This window comes from Strix aluco, chromosome 3 (genome assembly GCF_031877795.1).
Source record: "Strix aluco isolate bStrAlu1 chromosome 3, bStrAlu1.hap1, whole genome shotgun sequence".
Lineage (NCBI taxonomy): Eukaryota > Metazoa > Chordata > Aves > Strigiformes > Strigidae > Strix > Strix aluco.
This window is the reverse complement of record NC_133933.1, coordinates 29,794,767-29,818,489: the sequence shown is the minus strand read 5'-3', so window position 1 is coordinate 29,818,489 and position 23,723 is coordinate 29,794,767. Positions and strand designations below refer to the sequence as shown.

The window sequence follows — 23,723 nt, the reverse complement described above, 5'->3', positions numbered from 1 at the left end:
AAATATTTTCAAAGTCACACAAAAATATCTAAAAATAAATTTTATTGTCAAAAACACTGAAGGTGAAAATTCAATGTATTCATTCCAGACTACAGCTCTAATTTCAGATACATTATAAGGTCGTAGCATATCATAGCTAGATGATACGCTAAATCCGGATAAAAGGATACAAAAGTGCTATGACTTTTTTGGTATAGAACTATTCTGGGTAGTCAAAGAGAAGAGTTGCAGAAGGACCTGACAGTAGTTGCATATGAAATTAAATACCAGTAAGTGCAAGGCGATGAACACTGGGGAAGGAAAAAGCACCAGCAGCTACGCATACACTGCCACAGCTTCTAAGATTAGCTATCATTACTCTGGTAAGAGATCTTGAAATCACTTGGGGAATTCAGGATGTCAGTCAACTCACAAACTAGTTATAGCAGAACCAGAAAAGGCACAGACAAAAGGAACAAGATAACCAAGGAAAGGCTTTTGTGTAAGGAGACACCAAGCAGATGAAGACTCGCTGGGCTGGGAGGGGGACAGGCACAGCTAAGGCCGGATATCAGAAAGCTCTGTAAAATCACAGGCCACGGAGAGCATCACTGAGGAACGAGTCATCCACTACTGGCAGGACACAGGAAACAGGGTGCACCCACCGAAGGCATCAGGTGGAGAACCCAGCACAAGCAAAAAGGAAGTGGTCCTGGCTGCCACCCTCGAGAACAGTTACACATTGTCATGGGAAACTGTAGAAGTCTAAGCAGGTTAAGAATGGTATTAGACAAGTTCATGAAGGCCAGGTCCATCAGCACCTACCAAAAGCAATCCAGATGCGATGCCTGCTCAGAACATGTTACAGCCACCACGTGCTTACGTGCAGAGGGATGGTGCACGGGCTGCCTTCCTGCGCCTTTGCTGCTACTGCCCGCTGTCTGAGCCAGGGTACTTTATCTTAAACACATCTTTAAGAACTGCTACCCTGCATCCAGCTAAAGCCCTTAAAGTCCAGAGGACACATGGCTCAACTTGACGTGCCAATTTAAGAATTACAAGGACTGGAAAGTTAGCCAAAGCTCCAGTTAAATCCAAGACACTCATTTCTCATTTCAGAGGTATTACATCCAGCTCTCAGCCTTCAGAGACATGCCGCTGCATCAGTTTCCATTTGGGGCATACTTCAAATGTTTTTACAGGGTCAGCCATAACAACTAGAGGTTATTAAAGGGAAAAAAAAAAAGAATCAAATGGAGAGCCTTGTCCCTGTCTAAACCAGTGATTAAGACTCTCTGGAATAAAACAACAAACCTACACCCAACAATAAACAATTTCTAATATTTTTTCTTAGAATTTTAGTACTAGAAGAACTGTAACATTCAAGTTGAATGCAAGGAAGGTTACATCATCTTTACGCTCATGCTCAAAAATAGCTTTTGAACATATACATTTAGAAGCAGGAAGTTAATTCAACTTAAGATAACTTCTTCTCTCTTTTAAAGGAAGTATTTTTGGATATACTCTTTAGTAAAATTCTAAATACATTCAACTTGCAATTATCCCAGAGATCTGAGAGAGTCCTAAGGTGATCTGAATAAAGCACAATAGATATTATGAAATCTTGCATAAATTAGGGTGCAAGTCTGTTCACCTTTGGAAAAACTTGAAGGCAGATTTCTGTAAAAAGCAGGGACAGATTTAAACATGGCTGTGGAAAGAAGCTCCAGTGAGCAGCCTGTATTCTGCATCACACAACACTGACACAGCAGTGGTGCTGGAGAAGGTCACTCCCAGTTAAACTGCCACCCAGGGGGATCCACACAAGGATATCTGAAAGCTTACTGTAAAAGTCTAAAAGCTCCTGAAATCAGCAAAAGGGAATTAAGACAAAATAATGTAATTTTGGGATAAAACGTGATCAACTTATTTGGTATAGGAAGAGTGTTAAAACATTTCTGGAGATTTCAGACTGGCAATTAACTGAAAACCAAAAGCAAAATGCAACTTATCTCTCCGTTAGCTCAAGTCTTGAGACAAAGAACTGCTGAGGAGAAAAGTTTTAATAGTATCCCATCCCAAGATGTCAATGAGATTTTCTACTATTTCCAGAGTGTTGCTCTGCTCAACTATTAAGAGGATGCTTTGAGTTAAAAAGCTGACATTTCTTTGTCAGAAAGTTAAATACAACATATAACAATCTCTCAGGAAACCTGTTATTAAATAACACGGTGATTTTTAATTTGTTGTCATTATTAAAAAAAAAAAAAAGTTGGGTTTACCAGCACCTTAACCTAGTCATGAAACATATTTCTCACAACTATATTCAGCCACAGGACATTAGTCAAAAACCTAAATGTGCTAAGATATGGAATGGTCACTGAACTTTTCAAAAGAAAACCGTGCTATGTTTAGATAATAGGAGTTGCCCACCTGTGTGAAACACACATTAAAAAGACATTGCTACTGATTTCCCATATCCTGAAGCATGATGTTAGTGATTTGTGAATACTTGGTTTTTAACATTTCAGTTCAATATAAGAGAGAAGGTTTATTTCCTACCTGTAATGTACATGTGTAACTGTTGGTTGTCGGTAGCCAAGAATCCAAGTCTGGATGTCTATAGGTTCACCTTTGGGATACGCAATGGTTGTATCTATCACCCATTGGAGGCCTTTTGATTTACTCTCTAGGAACAAAAAGAAATGTGAGATTAAATGTAATCAGAAAGTGCATGTCACTCATTTAATAGTTATTCCATTTTTATATTATGGAGATGAGGTATGGGGCACAAATAAAATAAGACAGCCAAAAATCAAATCCAGCTTTCATTACAGAGCACAGAAATACTCTTACAAACTTCAGCTAGACCAAGATTTTATTTTCAGTTATTTCTGTTGTTCTTACATATTGTAGTACACAGAATAGAACAAGTTCACTCACTGGTTATGAGTATAGTCACACAACATGCTGGCCCAAAAGCCAAGTGCCTTCCTCCATTCACCAAAAGGAAAACTTCAAAAATAAAAATCCAACTTTCTTGGTCCGCACTTCAAGCACATTTACAACTAGGCCTTTGTAAGAGCTCACAGTTGCAGCTCACTGATGAAGCAACAGCCATGCAGATCCCTCAAAGGTTCTTAAAAATTCGAGTTGCAGAATAAAGAGGAAATATACCACTTTGTGTATTAAAGAAAGCATAAAGTAGAAAGAACATGGTCAGTTTTTACAACGGAGAGGAGATTGCATCCACAAGGTCCCAGAAAGACTGATACAATACATGTTCATACGCTGCTCAGCATATTCAGAAACTGAAAAAAGGATCAAAGGAGGTGAAAATATTTACTATGAAGATTATTCAGGAGAGTCAAATTTAATCTGAACACAGGTTACTATCAGCAATAGTCAAGGTCAGATATCAACCTAGCCGTGACCTCTCTGGCACGTCTTCAATTCACAGGTTTGCAAAGAGGGAGAGCGGCAGATCTGGAAAGCAAACTAGGAAGGAGGGGCACATTGCCAAGAAGGCACTTTGAGTTTAGCGTGTCAATTTTATATCTAATCTGTGGAAACTGGAGCTGCCTTGTATCTGAGGTCATGTTATGTTTGGGCTAGTATAGTAATATTCTTACTTAATCCTTAATACACTAGTATAGTAATATACTTACATCATACCCAGCATTTAAAGCATTTAAAAAGTTGACTATTAAAAACAGCCACTTGTTGTCAGAAGCATTTAAGAGGTGTTAGGTCTTAGTACAAAGTACAAGACTTCAAGCCTGCAGCTGAGACAGCTATGAAAGAAATATGATAGAGGTTGACAAAAACACTGTTGGCATGAAGAACGTCCACAAGGACAGTTCACCAACTTTCTCAACACAAGAACAGATATATTCAAAATGAAGCTAAGAGGAGAAGTTTTGAAAGCAGAGAGAAATGATTCTTTGTGCAGAGGGGAATAAAACTGTGGGAACCCCTTGCCAAAGGATGTCAAGGATGCCAGGAGTTAGGCTCAAGAGGAAATTGGACAAGTACATAGAAGAAATCCATTGGAGGGTTAACTAAACAGGCAGAAACCCCACCTGTCCTGGGAAACCTACCACACTGGAAACAGTTAGAAGCTAGAAGAGTATGTGGGAGAAATACAATACATGTTTGCTGTTTTCACACTCTTTCCTCTGATATCCACTTGGGAATCACGGAAAAGATGTTGGGCTAGACAGATGTTTGGTCTTGCCCAGAATTGTCACTCAAATTTTACAGAAGAGCTACCGCACATGAAGAAATCTGCAACACACAGTCTGAGGTGCACTCTAAAAGCCACAGTTACTAACACCAACTAGTACACCCATGCAAGGACTGACTTGCGAGTTTCTACCTGCATTTAATTTAATTTGCATTTGATTTAATTTGCATCTAATTTAATTAAGCACAAGAAGACAATTGCAGCAACGCTATCACATATATCTATGAATTATTTTAACAAGCAGCTAGTGTTTTCATGGTGTCTACTCAACAATGGAGTTGTACTGCTTTTTTACAAATGCACATACACTACCTGACAATAAGGCTAGGCAGTATTTCCTAATATTTAGGTTATGAGTTATTAATAGCATGCAACGTGCTACTCCAAAATTTGACCAAGGGCAAGCTACATGGGTCAAGCTGAAACATCCAGTGTCACCTTCTGGAAATACAGTATTTTAAAACCCTGACAGACACGTGAAATGAGACCACGAGGTCCCATTAGGGGCTCCAGGCTTGCCAGCATCATGACAGAGTGCTTGTCAAGTCTCTCTTAAGAAAAGCACTAACTATGGAGTCCTTCATTTTAAAAGTAGCAATGTATTAGAGAAAAGCCAATATGAAATTAATAGTAAATTCACAGAAGTATTCATTTAGAAATGGATTTCAGAACAAACCCATTCAATTTGTTATTTCCCAGACGTAAAGTAGGAATGGATAAAGACAAGTAAATTGTCTGAGTAAGCAACAAAGATCATTAATTGCAATTAAAAACTGCCAGATGAATATGGGCACATGATCTTATTATTTACAGTAAAATGTTTTAAAATCATTTATTAAATATTTAGCTAGTATTTCAAACTGTTCTTTCAGTGGCTAATGGTTCAAACTTCATTACGGGAAGACTCCTGCAGCCCTCTTCTGTGCTGATTTCCTACCTTCTGCTTTTGTGGAGCAGAGCTGCTGCATGGATTCCTCAGACCAGCTCCAAACTTACCTCCAGCCCCTTTCCAGGGCAGGGTGGGAATTAAAACCTGCCTCTGACAGCCCACCAGGAACCCCAGGTTAGAGACTGGGGGGAAAAAAAATAAAATTCTGAAGGTAACGTCAGCCTCCACAGACCCTCCTTTAGAGCAAGCAGGTGTTAGTGCAGCTACCTCCACGTGCAATTACCAAGGCGTGCTATCAAATCTCAGTCACAGGCATATTTCTGCATGCTCTGGTTTAAAATAAGTCTTACATAATCATCCAAGATCTCATACTACCAAAAAAACCTAAGTCACCAAGGATTTCAGAAAATTAATTTTGAAATAAATCTTCTTGTCCTTTTTGGGGAGTTATACTGTATTGTGCCCTGTTCATGAGCACATTTATTTTACAGCCACAAAGCTCTAATAGATCCTGAAACTGAAAAAGAAACAGACAATTGCACACAACACAAAGGGGTAGGACCTCAGTATCTCCAAGGATGCTGCCTTCAGGCCTAAGAAGACCTTTGAACAAGAATAAACCCTATTACTTTTTAAATGGAACACACTAACAGGAACTCAGAACAGAAAGATTGCTGCATTACTCAGGTCTGGCATCTGTAGCTGAAAAAAAAAGGGAGTTGCAGTTGTATATACCTGTTCAAGAACTCCTCTTGCCAAGTTTAGCTTGGGCAACACAGCCACAGATGTTTCCGACAGCCAAACCCTTTTGAATTTTCTACCTACCACTAAAAGACACCCTCATCCTTCATTTCTAGTACCTACTGAAAGATCGAGCAGCCTGGCTGCCAAAAACTTCAGCAGAAGAAACTGCTGCAGAGACCAAATTTAGGCTGATCTCTCTGAGGACTAGATTTTCTTCTGTGGTGTCAGTCTGCTTGCCACTTTCAGTGTAGGTGGAGGATTTTGATTTCTCAAACTGCTTCAAAATGTTAGCAGTTTGATTTTTTTAAAATAGTACATAGCTGTTCAAAACAGGCCTGCAGACATCTGTCCTACACAGTTGCATCCAAAGCATGTAGTAATAATGTACCTTAGTATGAATGGTACATACTTGCCTTATGAGTGCTAAGACAAGACTGAACAATCACATATATTAGCTTTCTAGCCTAGTCAAAAAAAATCAAAATAAAATGTAAACAGTCTCCTAACTTCTTGTTTTGGATTTTTTTTAAGTCACCATCAGAGGCAAATCTTCATAACTATTTTTTTCCTTATTTTTGTTCTAGCTGTGGATTCAGTGATAGTAAGATCTTCATATTTAGTTATGAAGCAACTTACCATCAGCATCTTCAAGACACCCACTTTGTCATCCTCTACAATCCTCTCACAGCAGATACTTGACTGTCTACAATCACAAATGTAGCGGGGTTCAGAGCTTCTCTTCGTCCCTCAATATCCTCCCTGGGGTTACTCTCAACCAATGCTTAAAGCTGCTATGAGCAGGACTCTTCAAACCTGCCAGCAGATTGTCAGTGTTTACTGCTGAGAAAAAGAGCAAGTTATAAAGACATGTTTCAGCAGGAAAACTCACTCCAGCTGATCTCTGGATGGTGCGATACTGTCGGATTGCATCCGGAGTGGAAAAGAATGCATCAGTCAGGCATGAACTTGGGGACTGCTGCTTCCACTTGAAAAAGAAAATATTTACTACAATTCACTAGTATTCAGGTGTGGTTTCCTGAACACTTATGTCACTCTAAACTCAGTGAAAAGAGGCTGTTGTCTCCCCCTGCATAGCAATGAGCTCTTGTAACTTGCCACTTGATCACACGAGGACAAGTAGAGGACAACTGGACCACTGACCTTAAAATTAACTCTCTTCCCAAAGATTAGCTCTCAGACTGAACATCTTACTCATTATCCCAAGATCTCTCTGTGACAAATCACCTGGAACAAAACAAGCAGCCCCTTTTCCAGGATTAAAAAAAAGTTATTCAAGTCACATTCCTCATATAACAGTGAATCAAAAAGTTTGATTAAAAAAAAAAAATCAATTACAAAGTCCAGTGTCCAGCTCTGCAGAAGGGAAAATTGAATTTCTCTGAGAAAAAGCATCAGAACTGAATGTACTGTGCTGCATTTGAAAACAGTAAGATAAGATTTCAATAGGGCTCTAACCAAGCTCACAGCAACCTCTTATCAGACCAAAAATTGCTGCACAGTAAAATAAAGCAGAATTAAAAAAAACATACTAGAGCAAGGTTGATCAAAAACGAGCTCTGGAATGCATATCTTCAGTGAACAATTGCTCTAAACTCCTTTGAATTGCCAGATGTTTAGCACTTTGAACTAGCTCTAAAACTCACAAGATGATCAATTCTTATTAACTAAAGAAACACTGTACTTGCAATTATGTCAGAGACTAAGCGTTATCTTAAAAAGGTAAACAAACAAAAAAATTCAAAACCATAAAATAACTCCAGCCACACACACATCAGTCCCTACAGGGTTATGGTGTGACGATGGCTATGCATCAAGTATTTTTATGCTGCCAGTATTTCTATTCTGCACTAAAACCTTCTCCTGGAATGCAGGCGCTGGCAGCAGCATTCTGTTTGGGGGGGCACAGCACATCTGTCCAGAGGGATACTTTCATCAGACACCAGAGTTAACTTAACACCATGTTTTCAGGGACAGACACCACTTAACTACATTGTCTGTACTTTCTAGCTTCAAAAGCACTCAAGCCATCAAGTGAGAGTACTACCTTTCCTATATGTTTTTCCATCCTTCCATTTATTTAGGAATAAAATTGTACAATTTCATTGAAATTAAACAAGTGTTTCAAAAGGCAGCACAAGCAACAACTGCTTTAGTCATTTAATTTAGCATTTACTAGCAATAAGTTAAATTTTACACCGATGAACTTGAGACTTGAATATGAAAGAAGGCTTGGAAAACTGTTACGAGGAAGAAATTAAGAAAATAGAGGCTGCTTGCCTTGGAAAAGCAACAGATAAAGAACTGATCAGTTTAAGTACAAGAATAATCAAATAGTATTGATCATCTAGCTCAGGAACATTTGTTCTTCCTGTCACTTTACAGGGGAAGAATCAGGTAATAAACTGTGGGAAACTCATAACTAGTACAAAAATAAACTGAAAAGGGGATTAGATATTAAGAATACTAATACCATAATTAAGGCTAATGAAATTCTGGAGAGGCTACTGAACCTCGCGCTTCACAACATAAACCCACCTCTACCAAAGGGATGACAGAAATCAGATTAGAGACTTTACAGAAGAAGGACAGATGATGTAGCATTTAGTTGTTGCACAATTCTTGAACTACTATTTGAAGGCTCTAATTCCAGTGACATTTGATGTACAAAAGCAAGCTAGTGGGCTGGGAAGCAGTGGGGTGACATGATGAAACCACTGTATGCAACTTGGTTTGTACCAAATTAGGGTGCAGCATAGCAGTATATTAAGAATGAACCATCTTTTATTGTAGTTGCTTTTGTCGTCTTCTTTCACCCAGTATTATACACCATTCCAGTTGAGAAAGTAGAATGGTATAAAATCTACAATGGTATAAGAGCTACAAGGATAATTTTAAATGAATTAAGTACAAATCAGATGACAGCACTCAAGAATACTGCAACTGTGTATCATGACTCATTCTAACATAACTACTCAGGAAACTCAACAGGAAGAGGACATAATTTTTGCTGAGGAGGAGTTACTCCTAATTTATACACCAATTTAATCAAAATCGGGTGGGGGAAGGACGTGAACTCCCATCATTATCAGTAAAGCCTGGTGGTAACAAAAAGATTGAGAGAATGATAAATAATGGAGAAGAAAGCTTATTATAGTAAGCTGAATAATTTGGTAACCCAGGACACCAGGAACATCATTAAGTAAGACAGTACAGAGCACAAGAGAAGTGGTGCAGAGGAAAATTGGTTTTGGTGAACCATGAAGTTCAAGTGTGATGCTACTGACACACAAGCCACTTCCCAATCAAAGGAGTACAGTAAGAATGTACAAAAAGTATATATGCAATCTCTATGCAAGACACTGGCAAAACCTTTACGCTGTATATACTACATCTTGTTCTAGCCCACAACTCAATGATGGTAACCCAAAGAGGATACAGGCAAGTTTTGATTTCACTGAGCCAGGTTTTTTCATGTGGTTAAAAAAAGGGAAACATAAAAGAGATAAAAAGTAAAGATGATCACTAACTTGTAGGCTTCCAACTTCATATTATAACCTTATCAATTTATACAATTATATTTCATTTAACTGAACAAACATTCTTCAAAAATTTCTTAAGTAGCAAGAGTACAGTAAAAGCACTTGGAAGGCAGAAGATTAGAGGAAGTCTTTTATAGATTAAGAATTAACCTTTTGTATGTCTCTGAAAGGGAAGTTTTACCTTGCTAGAAACATTTTTGTGAGCTTAAGGGAGGACTTAAAATATCTCATCTTCGTATGTATCAAATATTACTCTTTCCTAGCATATAAAGTCTACTTTCACATGTCTTTTTCATCCCTTTTATTATGTTTTCATGTCCTAAAACCACATATTTCTTTCCTATTTTTGCCCACTTATCTTTCCTTCTGACTTTTGAGTAGGATGGACAGATATGGTTCCATTGTATTTCTGAGACAATTCCTTTATTTTAGTACCCAGTTAGGTCAACTACTATCAAATGCTCATTTCTCCAGAGTCTGAATCATGCCGCTTAAAAAAAAAAAAAAAAAAAACACGCCAGGTTTGATGTTGAGCTTAATCTAAGAGTATGAAAATATAAAATTGGTATTTGATGAGTGCTTTTGGTCCTCTTCCAGAACTAGAAGGCCTGTAATTCACATTTGGGGAACTTCTTACCTTTCATATCTTTTTGCCTTTGAGATGGGGATAAATAGAACAGGAACAGGCCAAACTTTTCTCCCTTAAAAAAACACCCTTTTAACAATGACTAGGGTATTCTGTTTCTCTTTTAAACCTAAAAATCTTCTAAGACAAGAAGGGCTTTCTTCAGCCTTTCTTTTCTGAATGTAGCCTGAAAGGAAATGTTCTGATGCATTCCACAGCTTGATTTTCAGTTTGTTTAAAGTCTTCCCTCCGTTCCTGCAAGAACATCATCTCCATTCATTTCCTATGTTGACAAGATTAACTTCAAAACTAAAAATCTGGAAGCAATTTCTGTATGAGGCTTCCTGCTAACCCTGAAATCTGAACTTCAGCACAGAAAAAAACCCAAAGTCATCTGCATATGTGGCTTCATTAGGATGAATCTTTTGTTCAAACTGCTAAACGATTATAATAATTTGTCTATGGAAATACCAGCACCACCCATCAATAAGAAACCATCACAGCCCACCCATCAATAAGAAACCATCACAACCCCCCAATCCATTGTTTCTATAATAAGTAACAGAAATCCACAACTAGATTAAGTAAAATCTAACCCTGTTCTCTGAACGTGCGAAGAAGTTAATTTTAAAAATTTAGACTAAAAGCACCAAGTCCCATAACAACAGGCATTATTTATATCCCAACTATACTCTCCCCTACAGCCCAGGCATCCCAGAACAATAGTCTTGCAGGAACATTCTTATTCCCTCATAAGTCTTCTAACATAAGACAGCCAAAACAATCCTTCAAATCTAGTCATCAGTGACAGCTAACAGCAGCAACCAAGGGGACAATCATCATAAAAATCTTGTAGAGAACGGAAGAACTTGAACTCAACAGAAAATAGTTCAAGAAAGAGGAATGAAGTATACAGTACTGGAAGTAAAGAAACTTTTGAAGACAGAAATAAAAATTTGACCATAGTTTGCATATTCCAGAAATACTTTTACTATAGTTCCATACTACCATAAACCAGTGGAAACCATCAATCATGCTGAAAGGAGCAGTCCACCTTCTTGCCCACTCTGGGTGCTCATTCCAGTATCTGCTCTACCCACCACGTCTACAAGACAAACATTCATGCAATCACACTTGGACATTCAATTTGCTTTTTATCCACAAGAGTGAAGTGGTCTTTACCTTTTATCACAGCATCTCTGCCTGCTGGAGTTCCATTTTCTTGTGGCGCTACAAGTGTTTTCAAAATTACTTGTGTTGCCCCAAGTCTCGGTAGGGTGACATGTTTAAGAAATGGCAAATTGTTTTTCTTGGCAAATGCCTGGCTTGTTTCTCTCCTCTTCCTAAGAAAGCCACCCTCTGGAAATAAAACAATCCATTTCCGATTACGGCTCCTGTAATATTTTTCTAGATGCTCCTTGAGTAACACAAGCTGGTGGTCACGGTGTGCTCTTCCCTATAAGGATAAAACATTAATTAAATAAAATGAATGATTAAAAGAGGTAACATTAAGACAGATAATTATTATGTTTCTATGATTCCTCTCTCTTTTCAGAGATACAAATAAGCCTCTATTGACAAGACAAAACAATACTCCCAGAATACCCACTGGTGCCCAAGTTAGTGCCACTTTACAGAAAGGCTGACAAAAAGCCCTTGAAATTGAAGATGAAGTTCCCAATTTGATGACTTCTCTGCAAGAGCGACATCCAGACTGTAAATGGGAACTCCACATAACAGGAGGATATATTTACAGAATTCTCTAGCTGTTACTGGGTCCCAAGTTGAAATTGCTATCTGAATTCTGCAAAGACAACGTAGGGGTCAAGCTATGATTTGGAGGTCCACGTATCATCAGTAATTTCTGCAAGCCAAACAGTACCTTTGCTTACACATCTTTCATGTGCCTCTCCCCACATCCCGTATTAGAATAGCAGAGGTAGCCAAAGACATAGCTGGACCTCAAGACCAGGCTTTACTGCAGTTACCACAGTAGAACCACAGATTTCTCCCAAACCTGTGCTGCTTGAATGCTTAGTCTCAACTGAAATCAGCACACTGATGGAAGCACTTATTGTTTGAGAGGGGGGAAAAAAAAAAAGTATTGGGCTGTGATGTTTGCAGGTTTTCCTTCTTTAGGAGAAACTGTTGAGTAGGAAGTAATTTTATTTGTGTGAACTTAAAGCCTACAGCAATAAAATGAGATGCCCTAGCCAACAAGATATTGTATGACACTAGCTTCTAGTTTGGTAATTAGCTGTATATAGGATCTAGCCAGGTGATAATTAAACCTGAAGGACCAAGGGGAGTTAAAAAAACCAAAAACCAGCCTTCATTCATTCCTCCTCTTTGATATATTAGCACAACTTTTTCACGTAAGACAATAAGATTTATCCTTAATTACTGCAGAAGTATCCTCAAGAAAAATTCTTCTTTTCCCACTTCCACACACAGCAAGAGCAAGCTACCCAATTTTTCACAGGAATTAATTTACATCAATTATATTTGAGTGCTACAAAGTGACTTTGCCAAATCACTCAAAAGACACAGGAGTCCAAAATTTAAGCTTCTCTCAGCAGAGGTGATTTTAATTCTCTGAAATGTCAACAAAACTGCCACAAACCTTCCACTCTTTGGTGTGGGGTTTTTTTTTTTTTTGGCAAGGAAGAGGGAAGGAGTGGGGTTGAGTGGAAAACAACAAGAAACTATATTTTACTGAAGATAAGATTTCTGAAAGTGTTTCTCCTAGATTTTGAAATCTCACAATTGCAATTACTTCCAACTTACTTCAGGAAAGGGAAGGAAAAAATCTCTGGCTGCTCATATTAATGCAATTAAAGAGCAATATAAAAGTCTCAGTTAGAACAGCCCTTTCCCACAGGACTCCAGGATAGCACAGCAGTTAAAAAAAAACAGCAGCGAACAATAAACTTTTTGAACATTAGATATTAGAACTCTCCAAAACATAAACAAAACTAATGAATACAACTGGTGGATAAATTGCATTTAGCAAATACCATGAGGTTTAAGATGCTGCTGTTATACAGAAAAATCTACTGGACTAATGGGAGAGAGGAGTGTTTAAAAGCAACTGTGACTAGTGGAATACTGAAGAGTCCTGAAGATAAAATACAATTAACATACTGTCCAGAAAGAAGAGCAAGTCATACAGAAGCAGAAGCAGCTCCTTATTACAACCGATTCTTGAAGACCATGGCTAGTTGATCACCACCACAGGGAACAGGCTCAGCCTTCTTTCCTTTAGAGGAAAGAAAACAGGTAGCAGCAGGCTGCTGACAAATCATTTAGGATGCCATGCACTTTGTATCACCTATGTGGCAAATTACTGACAGTCTCGGTTTCCAGTAAACTTTTCAGCAAGAGAAGAGAAAACACTAGTCAACTTCTAGTAGACCTCAGCAGCATTCTGAGCAAAACTGCCTCTGGTGCTGTTCATGAAAATGAGGCCAATGTACACTTAACAAATAGGATGTATTGTACCATGATCAAATTACATTATTTTACAGGGAAAAAAAAAAAAGAATTATTTGCTCATCCAAATATTACTAGGCCTTTCTATAGTTAGGCAGAGGATCATTACTCACTCACCTTAAGTTTTTTTGGTACACCCAACAGCTAATAACAGCCAAGAAACATTTTATCTTCGACTGGTTTATATTTAGATTCATTATAACATCATTTTATTTGTGATGTTGCATGTCTCAGCCACTTCACAAAAGTGAGGAAAAGCCATAGTTTTTGCAGCTCACTGATGGTTTGGTTTTGTAACTGGAATTGCAACACCACATTCAGAAATTACAATTAACAAGCTGACAGCCATGTGTACCTCAAAATTTATATCTTGTGAATTTTAACTACTGAAATAGATTTATATTTTAAAAAGTGTCAAGCCTTGTCCTTTCCATATTCTCACAGTACACAGTTGTATATCTCTAGAGACTTTTATTTTATTATCTAAATTTGCCTGAGGTTCTCTAACCATGCCTCTAGTCTTAGTGAGACATCTCACTTTAGCTCTGTGTAGCTGTGATTAAGTACTTCTTTATTTCATTCTGAGTAAATTAGCTTCCCATTCTCTGCAAAGTGAAAATTCATTAATTCTCTCTGGCTGCCCATACATTTTAAGTCCAGACAAATAAAAGTAAGGAGAGGAAAGAAATGTGTATGCTGGATGTTGCATAACTGGCAGCAGGTTCACACTTATCATTGTACTTTTAAGTTTCTACTTTTAGAGTGCAGTTTGATCAACAGCTACCAAACAACAAAAATAACCCCAAATTGTTAGAAATAGTCTGAGGTTTTCAGTTCTTAACATTTGAGATGCTGGCTCAACACACATTCTTTCCCGATGCTCAAATAATAATTAACCTTCAAGAATCAATTAATTACTATTTATGCAGGTCCACCACCACCTTAAATTGGTCTACTGCCACGTCATCATCAAAATGGACCGTCTTGCCTTTCCTTATCTGAAACTCCAACAGCCAGAACAGTGACCTAACCAGACTCATTGCAGAGCTTCAAGGCCACTAAGGAAAGAAGAGAGGCGCCAACAACGGGCAGTCAGAAGCGGAGAGACAAAAAGGACTGCCCGTGTACTTTGCTTGTACACCTCTCATAAAAGGCTCCCATCACAACTGGTTCCATAAACATTTGTGTCTAGGCAAAATAATAAAATAAGCTTGGAAAAAAGGCAGTTTCAGAACAAAGCTCTACCCAAATACACACATTACAGCATAGCTATTTCATCCTGCAAATTATCCAGGAGGTAATGTATAAGTCCCATAACACCACAATGTTTGAAATATAAGGATAAATCAAACCACTATTACATGTTTCCATTTACCTGTCTTATAAAGAAGTCCCCATGGATTAGAGACACAATGCCAAAGTTTGTATACTTAAAAATATGATCCATCAGCCACATCATCTGACGGACAACCTGAAAAGTTAAAAAAAAAAACCTTCGGTAAATACAAGTGCAGAGAATTATGTATATACTGGTCACATTGTTGTCACCCTTGCAACAGCAGTAAAACTAACAAATATGTACAGAATGAAGTTCTTTATGCTCCAAAGTATAAAGCAGCACAGGTGCTACACTTCTCCCTTAAGTGCAGAATTAAACAGCTGCCTTTTTGTAATGTAAGTTCTACACTATTAGCCATATGCCAGAGTAATTTCTACTCCGACTTTTCACACAGGTAGTGTAATGCTTCTTGCTGACATACCATGACAATTTTAAGCCAGTTGCAAACTAAAACTATTTTCAGTGTTTGTTAAAGTATGCAAAACAATACAGACCTGTGTTTGAAATGCCCAACTGTTTTATGTCTACCACAAAAGCATGTTTCCTTATATCTTTTTGTACTTGGCAATTTTGGGGATGAGATAACATTGCTCTCGTGCCTCTGATGTGCACATGCTCCATACATGCTCACTCTATCTTTGCACAGCAGCATTCACTGAGACCTATGTACAGCCCACATGCCATTACTGATTTCTCTCATGGCAGAGAAGCCACATGCACCCCTGAGAATTTCATTACGTCATGCTCCTTGTCCTGGCCAAGAAGGATGGTAAGAAGGCAAAAATAGAGGTTGAGCCATTAGATTCACCTTGACCATCACTTCTTACAGGACAGTGAAGGCAAATACTATACCTGTTCAGTCCTTTGAGATTTAAAATAGAAGAATTACTCCAGAAGAGGTAAATAACAGAAGGGAAAAGCTTCTTCACTCACAAGGTCCTTCCCCTCTACAGCTCCTACATGTAGATTTTGAGAGGGGTAGGAATTGGCTCTCCAAAACCAGAAAATCCAGTGTCTCTTACATACTCTCAATCATACACAAAGCTAGCTGCTGCCTTTACTCTTCCCTATCAGGCCACACCACAACTGATTCAAGTTCAGTGAAACAAAGTCATATAACATAGTACTCTTCCATTTATCACTATCAAAAAAGCATATGGAGAACCATGACATTTCTCTGCCAGTAAGAAGATCATTTTTTGAATCTTAAACAGGCACCTTCTGCTTGGCATCTTTCAGTTGTCCAAGACACATAATTTGAGGCAAAGAGAGAAAGAAAGCGGTCTAAGAAATAAAGATTTTCTCTAGAAAATACAACGTATTGTTCATGTATTAGTTGATTACATCTACTGCTAAAGTGTACTCTACACTTCTCCTCAAACACCAGAGGCTTGCACAGTAACTGAAATATTCAGAATCCACATCCATGCCTTCAACAATACTAACAAAATAGTTTGATACAGTGAAAGATGGTGGCTTTTACTTGTTTTCACATCTTCACGTGTCTATGTGTAATTTGAAGAAAGCAGATCATATTTTGTACAGGAATTCTGTTTTGTAAAAGCAGCTCAATAATTTGCAATTTGTATCTAGAATTGCATCAGTAAGTCTTTCTTCCAAAGAAATCTAATTATCTCTTGGAGTGCTCTGATTACCTATTCTCCCTTTTGACCACAGAAGCTATAAATGAATCCTGGAGAAAGATAACTGCCACATACCCTGTTTCTTTTACTTATCCTTAAACAACCGCAGCCAGATGCTCAGCAAAATGAAGTTTTTCCACATTTGCAAGAACATACCTGCCAAAGAACGTTTAAGATACTTTATTGCCTTAGACATATAGCTGATCTCCCAATGGAATCTGAATGTCGCATTTAGAAGCTAGTTATCCTTGCCTAAGAGTATATTAAGAACTCCTCAACTTTTGTGTTTTTTTACTACTAGCAAGCTTTCTATCTGAACATCTGGAATAATGCAAGACCACTCACTTCTGGACGCTCTAGCATCACTAGAAGTGGAAAAGGAAACCATGTCTGAGAGAAGAGGACAGCTCTCAAAGACATGAAAGGTTTTGCTTTGGAAACAAGCACCTGTATCTCCTCTGTGACATGCTAGTATCCTTTCCTGCCTGCCAGTGGTATTTCTTACTAGATGCTACACATCCAAGGGAACAAAGACACACTATGTATTTGTGAGTGATAGAAGAAAAATTAGTTCCTAGATATATCCTCACTTGAGACTAATATTGGTGAAATGGTTTCTCATACAGCTATCTCCGGGTCTGTGTTAAATAAAAGAGAGGATCTTAAAGCAAAAATTCTTCCCTGCAGAGATTCACATTCTTTCCATTTCAGTAACTTAGAAAGCCTTAGGGAGGGGAAAAGAAAAGAAAGAAAAGGTGTGCCCTAAGGACAAGAGTTTTAAAAAGCATCACTGAGAGGTGTTATTGCTCTTCAAGGCACTACAATATCCCAAGTTCATGCCCGCGCATGAGCCCAAAGATGACAGGTATAGGGAACCATATCCTTTGAAAAACACCACCAAAATTCCACTGATGATAATTTAGCCTGCAGCAGTACCCATATGACTGTCAGTGTTCACCTACGACTTTGGCATTTTGACAATTATTGTTCTATTATATCAAGCAGAAGTTAAACCAACATAATCTATTTTATATAGGAGAGGATAGCAAGCTTAATGATCTGCTTCCCTGAAAAGAAAGGGTTTTTGTCTTTTGAGGAGTCAACACTGGTCCCTAGATGTTTTGTGGCAATCCTGGAGGAGGAACTCTTGCCCAGCAATGCTAGTGCTCTTCTCCTCCCATACCAATTTTTACTGTTTTTTTATTTAACTGATGGTAGGTTTATCATTGCTCTTCAGAGTCTGAAGTCCATCTCACCATGTTTTAGGTGACATGGGGCTTCTAACTAGCATCCCTGGACTACCTCAGCCTTTTTGAGGAGGAGTAATGCGATTGTGTCAAAGATCAGTGCGACATACAAGTTATAACTAAGACAAAACACACAGGCAGTCTGCTGCAAGTGGGCTACAAAGAGGCAAACTCCAGAGCTCAGTGATTACAAATCTGCCTATAAGCCTAGGCAGTGGTTAGTACAAAGAAGAAATATTTTTATGTATGAATTAATGAATACACACACTCTAACACATAAAATCAAAAAGGAGGAGTTCAAAGAATAGGACACAGTTATCTTCTTTGCAATCAAAAGTCAAACTAGATTAATGGATATTCATTCTGTTCTGCTACCAAGGACAGAACAGAGGACACTGCAAAATACTGGTGCTGTCTCTTCCATTTAGTATCCTCAGGAATGAAACAATGCTTATCAGATAAGTCTCTTATCACCTGCATTTCAAGGAGGTTTAAGCAAAGACATTCAGAAGTGTTTTGAGCACAGATTCATAGTTGGTTTAGATTGAAAGAATTTTTGGATGCCGTTTCAGGTCCTTTTTGCTTCATCCTTCCTGCTTAAATAAGTTCAGAATGTAGAAAAAAATTTTACCAATTTTATTTAAAAAAATCCAGGAGCCTCCTATTCACAGACCCACTTTCATTTCACACTACACAGATTTCATAACAAAGCAACCTGAATAGACTGACTTTCATCTTTCAAGCACCTCTAATTTAACAATGAAACCTGGGAATGCATGTCTTGGAACTTGGACTCTAACAGCTGCAAGCTCTACCTTTTTTTCTCTACTGCACCCTTCCTGGCACTGCTTTCTGCTCTAAATCAGAAAAAACAGCCACATTTATCAGTCCTAATCCAGTCAGAAAGCAGTAATAGCAGCATTTTAACCTACTTCTCTTTGTTAAACACATAACCTTTAATACTTATGAGACCTCAACTAACTTACTAAGTTTAACACCTACTTTCACAAATTGGAACAATTTCTTGAACTATCTAAAAAGTATAATTAGGCCACTTCTGATTCAGCTGAAATCTTGCTTTGTGGAGCTTGCCTCATGGTAACATGTATCAGTCAAATGATACCAGTCCAGTCCTTCCATTAAAATTGTAACTTTTAGCTAAGTTCCACTTCCATAATAAAGCGAAGTTCCACTTTCCTTATACACATAGGTGAATCTGAAAGACAGGAAACATCTTAATACATGTATTTTATCTTACTGCTTAGTGAGATTAAACTTGCTTAAAACAGATAGGCTACATTGTCATTTATATATAAGAATTTATAAAATACTAGAAAAAAATACCATCACAGTTCCTGACATGGCCCTTAGGAAACATTGTCAAGTTACAAGAACGTTTCAGTATTCTTCCTCACTACACAGAAAAATGTAGAACTTTTAAATCGAACGCTTCTAATGCTTTAAATTAACATTTTCTAAAAAGCAGCATTAAACAATAAGTGCTTGCAGACTACATCTGGTTTCAGTCTGTATTGGCTGGCAAAGCAAGCAAAAGAAGTTCTGGACTGCCACAGGAGGAAGGTCTTCCTAGTTCTGCCACTGCACTACCACTGCCGAGAGCCTGCCTCTGGTAAGCTGTTTTACTTCTTTGTACACTCTTCTGTGTGAAATGTGAGCAAGACTTTCACCTTCACAAAATACTCTGAGAGCTAAAAAGTGTTGCCTGAGTGGTAAAGTGTTTAGGAATTAATGCAGCTTAACCATCCTAAAAAAAATAAAAACAATTCTTGGAAATTACTATCATGTTACTAACAGATGAATATCAAGGTTGTGAAGGACTCCATCTTAAGTTTAAACTGTATTTAAAGAAAACTGCCTAATTTAAATAGTTGCCTATTGTATAATGATTTCTTTTGGACAGGTAGGATTGGCGTTCTTTTCCTCCAGTGTTTTCAGTCACTCAAAGACAATTGTCTTCTGTTCAGAAATATGAAGCATGCTATTTAAAAACACCTGATTCAGCAAGTTCTATCAAGGATAATCTATCCTGATCTTTCTCATTATTTTTAGCCCCTTGTACTACTCATGCTATATTTTAAGTATGTGTTGAAGCTTATACTTTTTTATTACTTTATTAGCTAAAACACTGAAGCCATACGAGGTCTGGACATACATATTCCAAGAGCAATGACTGCAGTTATTTAAGGGAAAATATAGTGATTTTACAGATGTTTTGCTTTCCTGAAAACCTGCAAACCTAACAGTTTCCATGGTGAAGATTATTTGCCATCTCGATGCCTCCCTCCATTTTGAACATCTTCTGCATTCACTGAAACTTACTCTGTCTTGACTTTTAGCTATGGAGTCAAACAGAATAAATATGGCTTAGCTTTATATATACACTAGCATACATACATGAGTCAATAAAGTGCTATGATATTTAAAACACCTGGGACATCAATAGTCAAGATTATATGCAATACATATCCACAGGACTATACCCTCACCATTGTGTCTTCATCACAAGATTGTCCTATGTATAATTTTGATGAAAGGAATTGAAGAGTGTTTACTCTCTCATTCTACTCATTGGGGTACCATACAGAATACCATATATGTATACCTAATTTCCTCAATTCCAAAAGAAATTAAAGAAATTAAAAGTACTTTTAAAATACAGTCTTATCTAGGCAACAGTAGAAAGACAGCCATTAATCTCTGCTCAATCTTGAGTGGCATTTTCATACTTTGATTTATGAGGTTTTTTTGCGTGAGTTTTTTATTTTGCTTTTAATCGACTCTGCTGTCATAAGTAAGATCTGAGAAAATGTCTTTAAAAAAATGTTCAATCACTGGTACAGATACAGTGTATACACAATCTATATTAATATACACTAAGAAAAACAGTGCCAGTTACGAGTTATGTAGATGCAACAAAAAGCAGTTGTTGTTTTCCTTGTTTCTTCACTGTATGGTTGCAAGAAAGAAGACAACACTAAGACAGACACAGCTAATGCATTTTTTCAGTTTGCCAGGTATGTCTCCCATCCTTTGTAGTCTAATCATACATACCCGCTTCCTCCTGATTTGCACATAGATTTAATTTCCCGTTTAGATCCCATACTCTAGTTTCCAGCATTACACTCCCTAGACATGAATTTTCTGAATGGCAATGCAGGAAACAATTGACATTAGTTGCATTTCTGACCAAGAAATGCTTACGAGTTTGTGAAATAAGAGCTCAAGCAGTTTTGACCTTAGCTAGCTAGCTTAGCTTGGACATATCCTCATAGGGAAGTCACTTTCAGCTTCTGAACTTCTACCAAAATCCCACACACAACTTGCTTCTAACCTTGAGAAAAATTTCATGATGGAATAAAGTCATAACCAAGGAGCTAGACCTGCGCTCATTTGAGCAAAATTGGCATGAGTTGCATAAGGGCATGGGGTGAGGGGACAAAGTCAAGTACATGATTACCTGCAAGGAGATCTGCTTCCCTCTATGTTAACCTAGACTGGATGTACACTGACTCAGTTCATATTTGACCTTCTTCAAAGGCAACATTCAAGGTCTAAAACCGGCTTCAAGCCATTGGCGGTCATATTAAACCAAATCTAAACAAAAACCTTCCTATTCAGGGCCTTGAGATTATTTGGTGGATTAACACACAAACCAAACGTCAGTCATCAGGACCACACACAGATGCAAGCACACCCAAGGTAACAGGTCGTGTACACAGAAGCTATCCCACTCCCCAGTTGTAGCCTACCGTGCCTTTATCCTGAAGGCACATCATCAGAGTGCAGACGTCACCCGTTGCTTGATGGTTCACCAGCACCATGGCTTCATCTTCTGATACTGCTTTAACATCATCACCCCATTCCACTACTATTAAGAAAAATAAATAAAAAGGTAAATTTTACAATGACCACGTGGAAATTTTACTATCAACAAAACAAAAAACCCAAAGACCCCACACCCAGACAATTATAATAAAGAAACCTACATGCTACATGTCAATTTAAATTGGCACATAGCATAAGATAGGAATATTAGCAAGACCATTTTTTCCAAGCAGAGGGTATCCAGCTTAGTTTTAAATTGCATGCGCAGAATAAGAACAAAACAAAAATATTCTACCAGAATATACACACTGCAATTGATCTTTTTGTGTCATTACACCATTCTATATTTATGGTCTCAAAATTACATAAGCTTTTGACCCAGCTTTCAAATTCAACTGTCTCACCTCATTAAATTAAAAAAAAAAAAAAAAAAAAATCACATTGTCAAAAATGTTTTTTTTGTTGTTCTTTTTAAACTTAGCAGGCTTGCTTCATTTCTATACTTACTATTATTAAACCACTCTGGTAAAAGAAAAACAAAAAAATCTGTAGTTGGATCATTAGGTTTAAAATGCTACATTAAACAAACTTAGTAATTCAAATCTAAACAAGTTAGCTATAGGCAAGAAAGCGGGTTCAGAAAATGCTGCTCAGATGACAGAAACTATTAGTCACTATTTTGTAGGCCAGAAACCAGATACTCCAGTGGCAAGAATGATGTCAGGAGGAAGCTACAGCTGTTGATCATCCAACATTTACACTGACTACAAAAAATATGCTGAGGTAAGGAAAAGCAGTTAAAATTGATAGTTCCATCATCACAAAGTAACTAAATAGAGAAAGAGAAGACTACCTCCCAAAGAAGAACACAGGATGAAAAACTAGAAAAAGACTGTTGCAAATTAAAGACCAGACTATGTCTAATGCTGTTACTGGGGCAAAGAGACAAGTGAGTAGAGTCTGGCCCTCCTCAGTAAAAACGGATGATTACTGCAATGCAAGGGAAAGGGAAAGGATGGGCAGGCAGAGTAACTCTATGAAGTTCAAAAGGAAAAGATGCATTGGCCATGCATATAGGATATGATTATTTTTCTGTGTTTGTTCAGTATCTTAAGTGGTTCTTACCGGCTATTATTTTCATTTCTGACATCAAAGGATATCTTTCACCTCCACTGCTGAATCTTTAGTACTGTTATTAACAGGTCTCCAGGCAGTGAACAACTCTCATCACAGGACAATTAATTACTTTACTACTATCTGTCTTTTAAGCAGTGATTTAATGATGCAAAAGCAACAGGCTACACACTGAAGACAAGAAGCATCCATGCATAGCTTCCCTGTCCTTGCAGAAATATAATTAGCATCACACCTTTGAAAACTGCCACTTCTATTACTTTCTAACGGCTCCCAAATTAGTACTGGATTGAGATTTGAACACAAAAAAAAAAAAAAAAAAAAAAGTGGCATTTGGTTACAAGTAGATAGAAACAGACTAGAGATATGAAGGTGGGGAGGACTATTCATTCAATAATGTTCAACCTCCTTTCCTTTCCCTGGGCAATCTAAGCGTGGATCCCTTCTTATTTTTCTCAACATGAATTTGGAAGATCCCCTTTATCCCTCCTCCTCACTTATGTGCAAATTCCCTCCAATGTCCTCTTAAACTCCACGGAAGTTAGGAAAGTGCCTGGCACTCACAATTGACAGTGCACTTTCCTTATCAAGTATTTCACCTGTGGCAGTACCCCATAAGGCAAGAAACCAAGATAAGACAAGAATTGTTTTAAAGGGAAATGAATCAACCACATACTGATTTTGAAATTATTACTTCAGTGTCTTTATTAAGCAACCAATATACAATAGTCTTACTGAACTGTGGCTTTCCAAATGTAATAAACACTAAGTAATAAATACATTAAGCATCTGCTAAGTAAGGTTTCTCACAAGTAGCTAATTATTTCCAAATAAAATTACTTTATTTCTAGATCACTCAGAGAAAAAATTGATTACTATAGATACTTCCCTGGAACATATCAATTTATACTACTAATCCTTTCTACTGTAGAGCAGTTGAAAAAGAAACTATTTTTTATCTTCAAAAAGGTTTCACAGA

The 23,723-nt window shown here is 37.6% G+C and overlaps 1 protein-coding gene across 2 annotated transcripts in view; it reads right to left on the bottom strand.

Moving 5' to 3' along the window:
- The window catches only part of LPGAT1 (lysophosphatidylglycerol acyltransferase 1), a 68,110-nt gene that overhangs the window by 18,267 nt on the left and 26,120 nt on the right, over positions 1-23,723 (bottom strand). For both annotated transcript variants that reach the window (XM_074817952.1, XM_074817953.1), the window contains 4 exons: positions 21,535-21,653; positions 14,911-15,006; positions 11,226-11,499; positions 2,542-2,668 (listed from right to left, as the gene is read on the bottom strand). In XM_074817952.1, the coding sequence (XP_074674053.1) occupies positions 2,542-2,668; positions 11,226-11,499; positions 14,911-15,006; positions 21,535-21,653 (616 nt within the window). The remainder of the gene's footprint in view (positions 1-2,541; positions 2,669-11,225; positions 11,500-14,910; positions 15,007-21,534; positions 21,654-23,723) is intronic.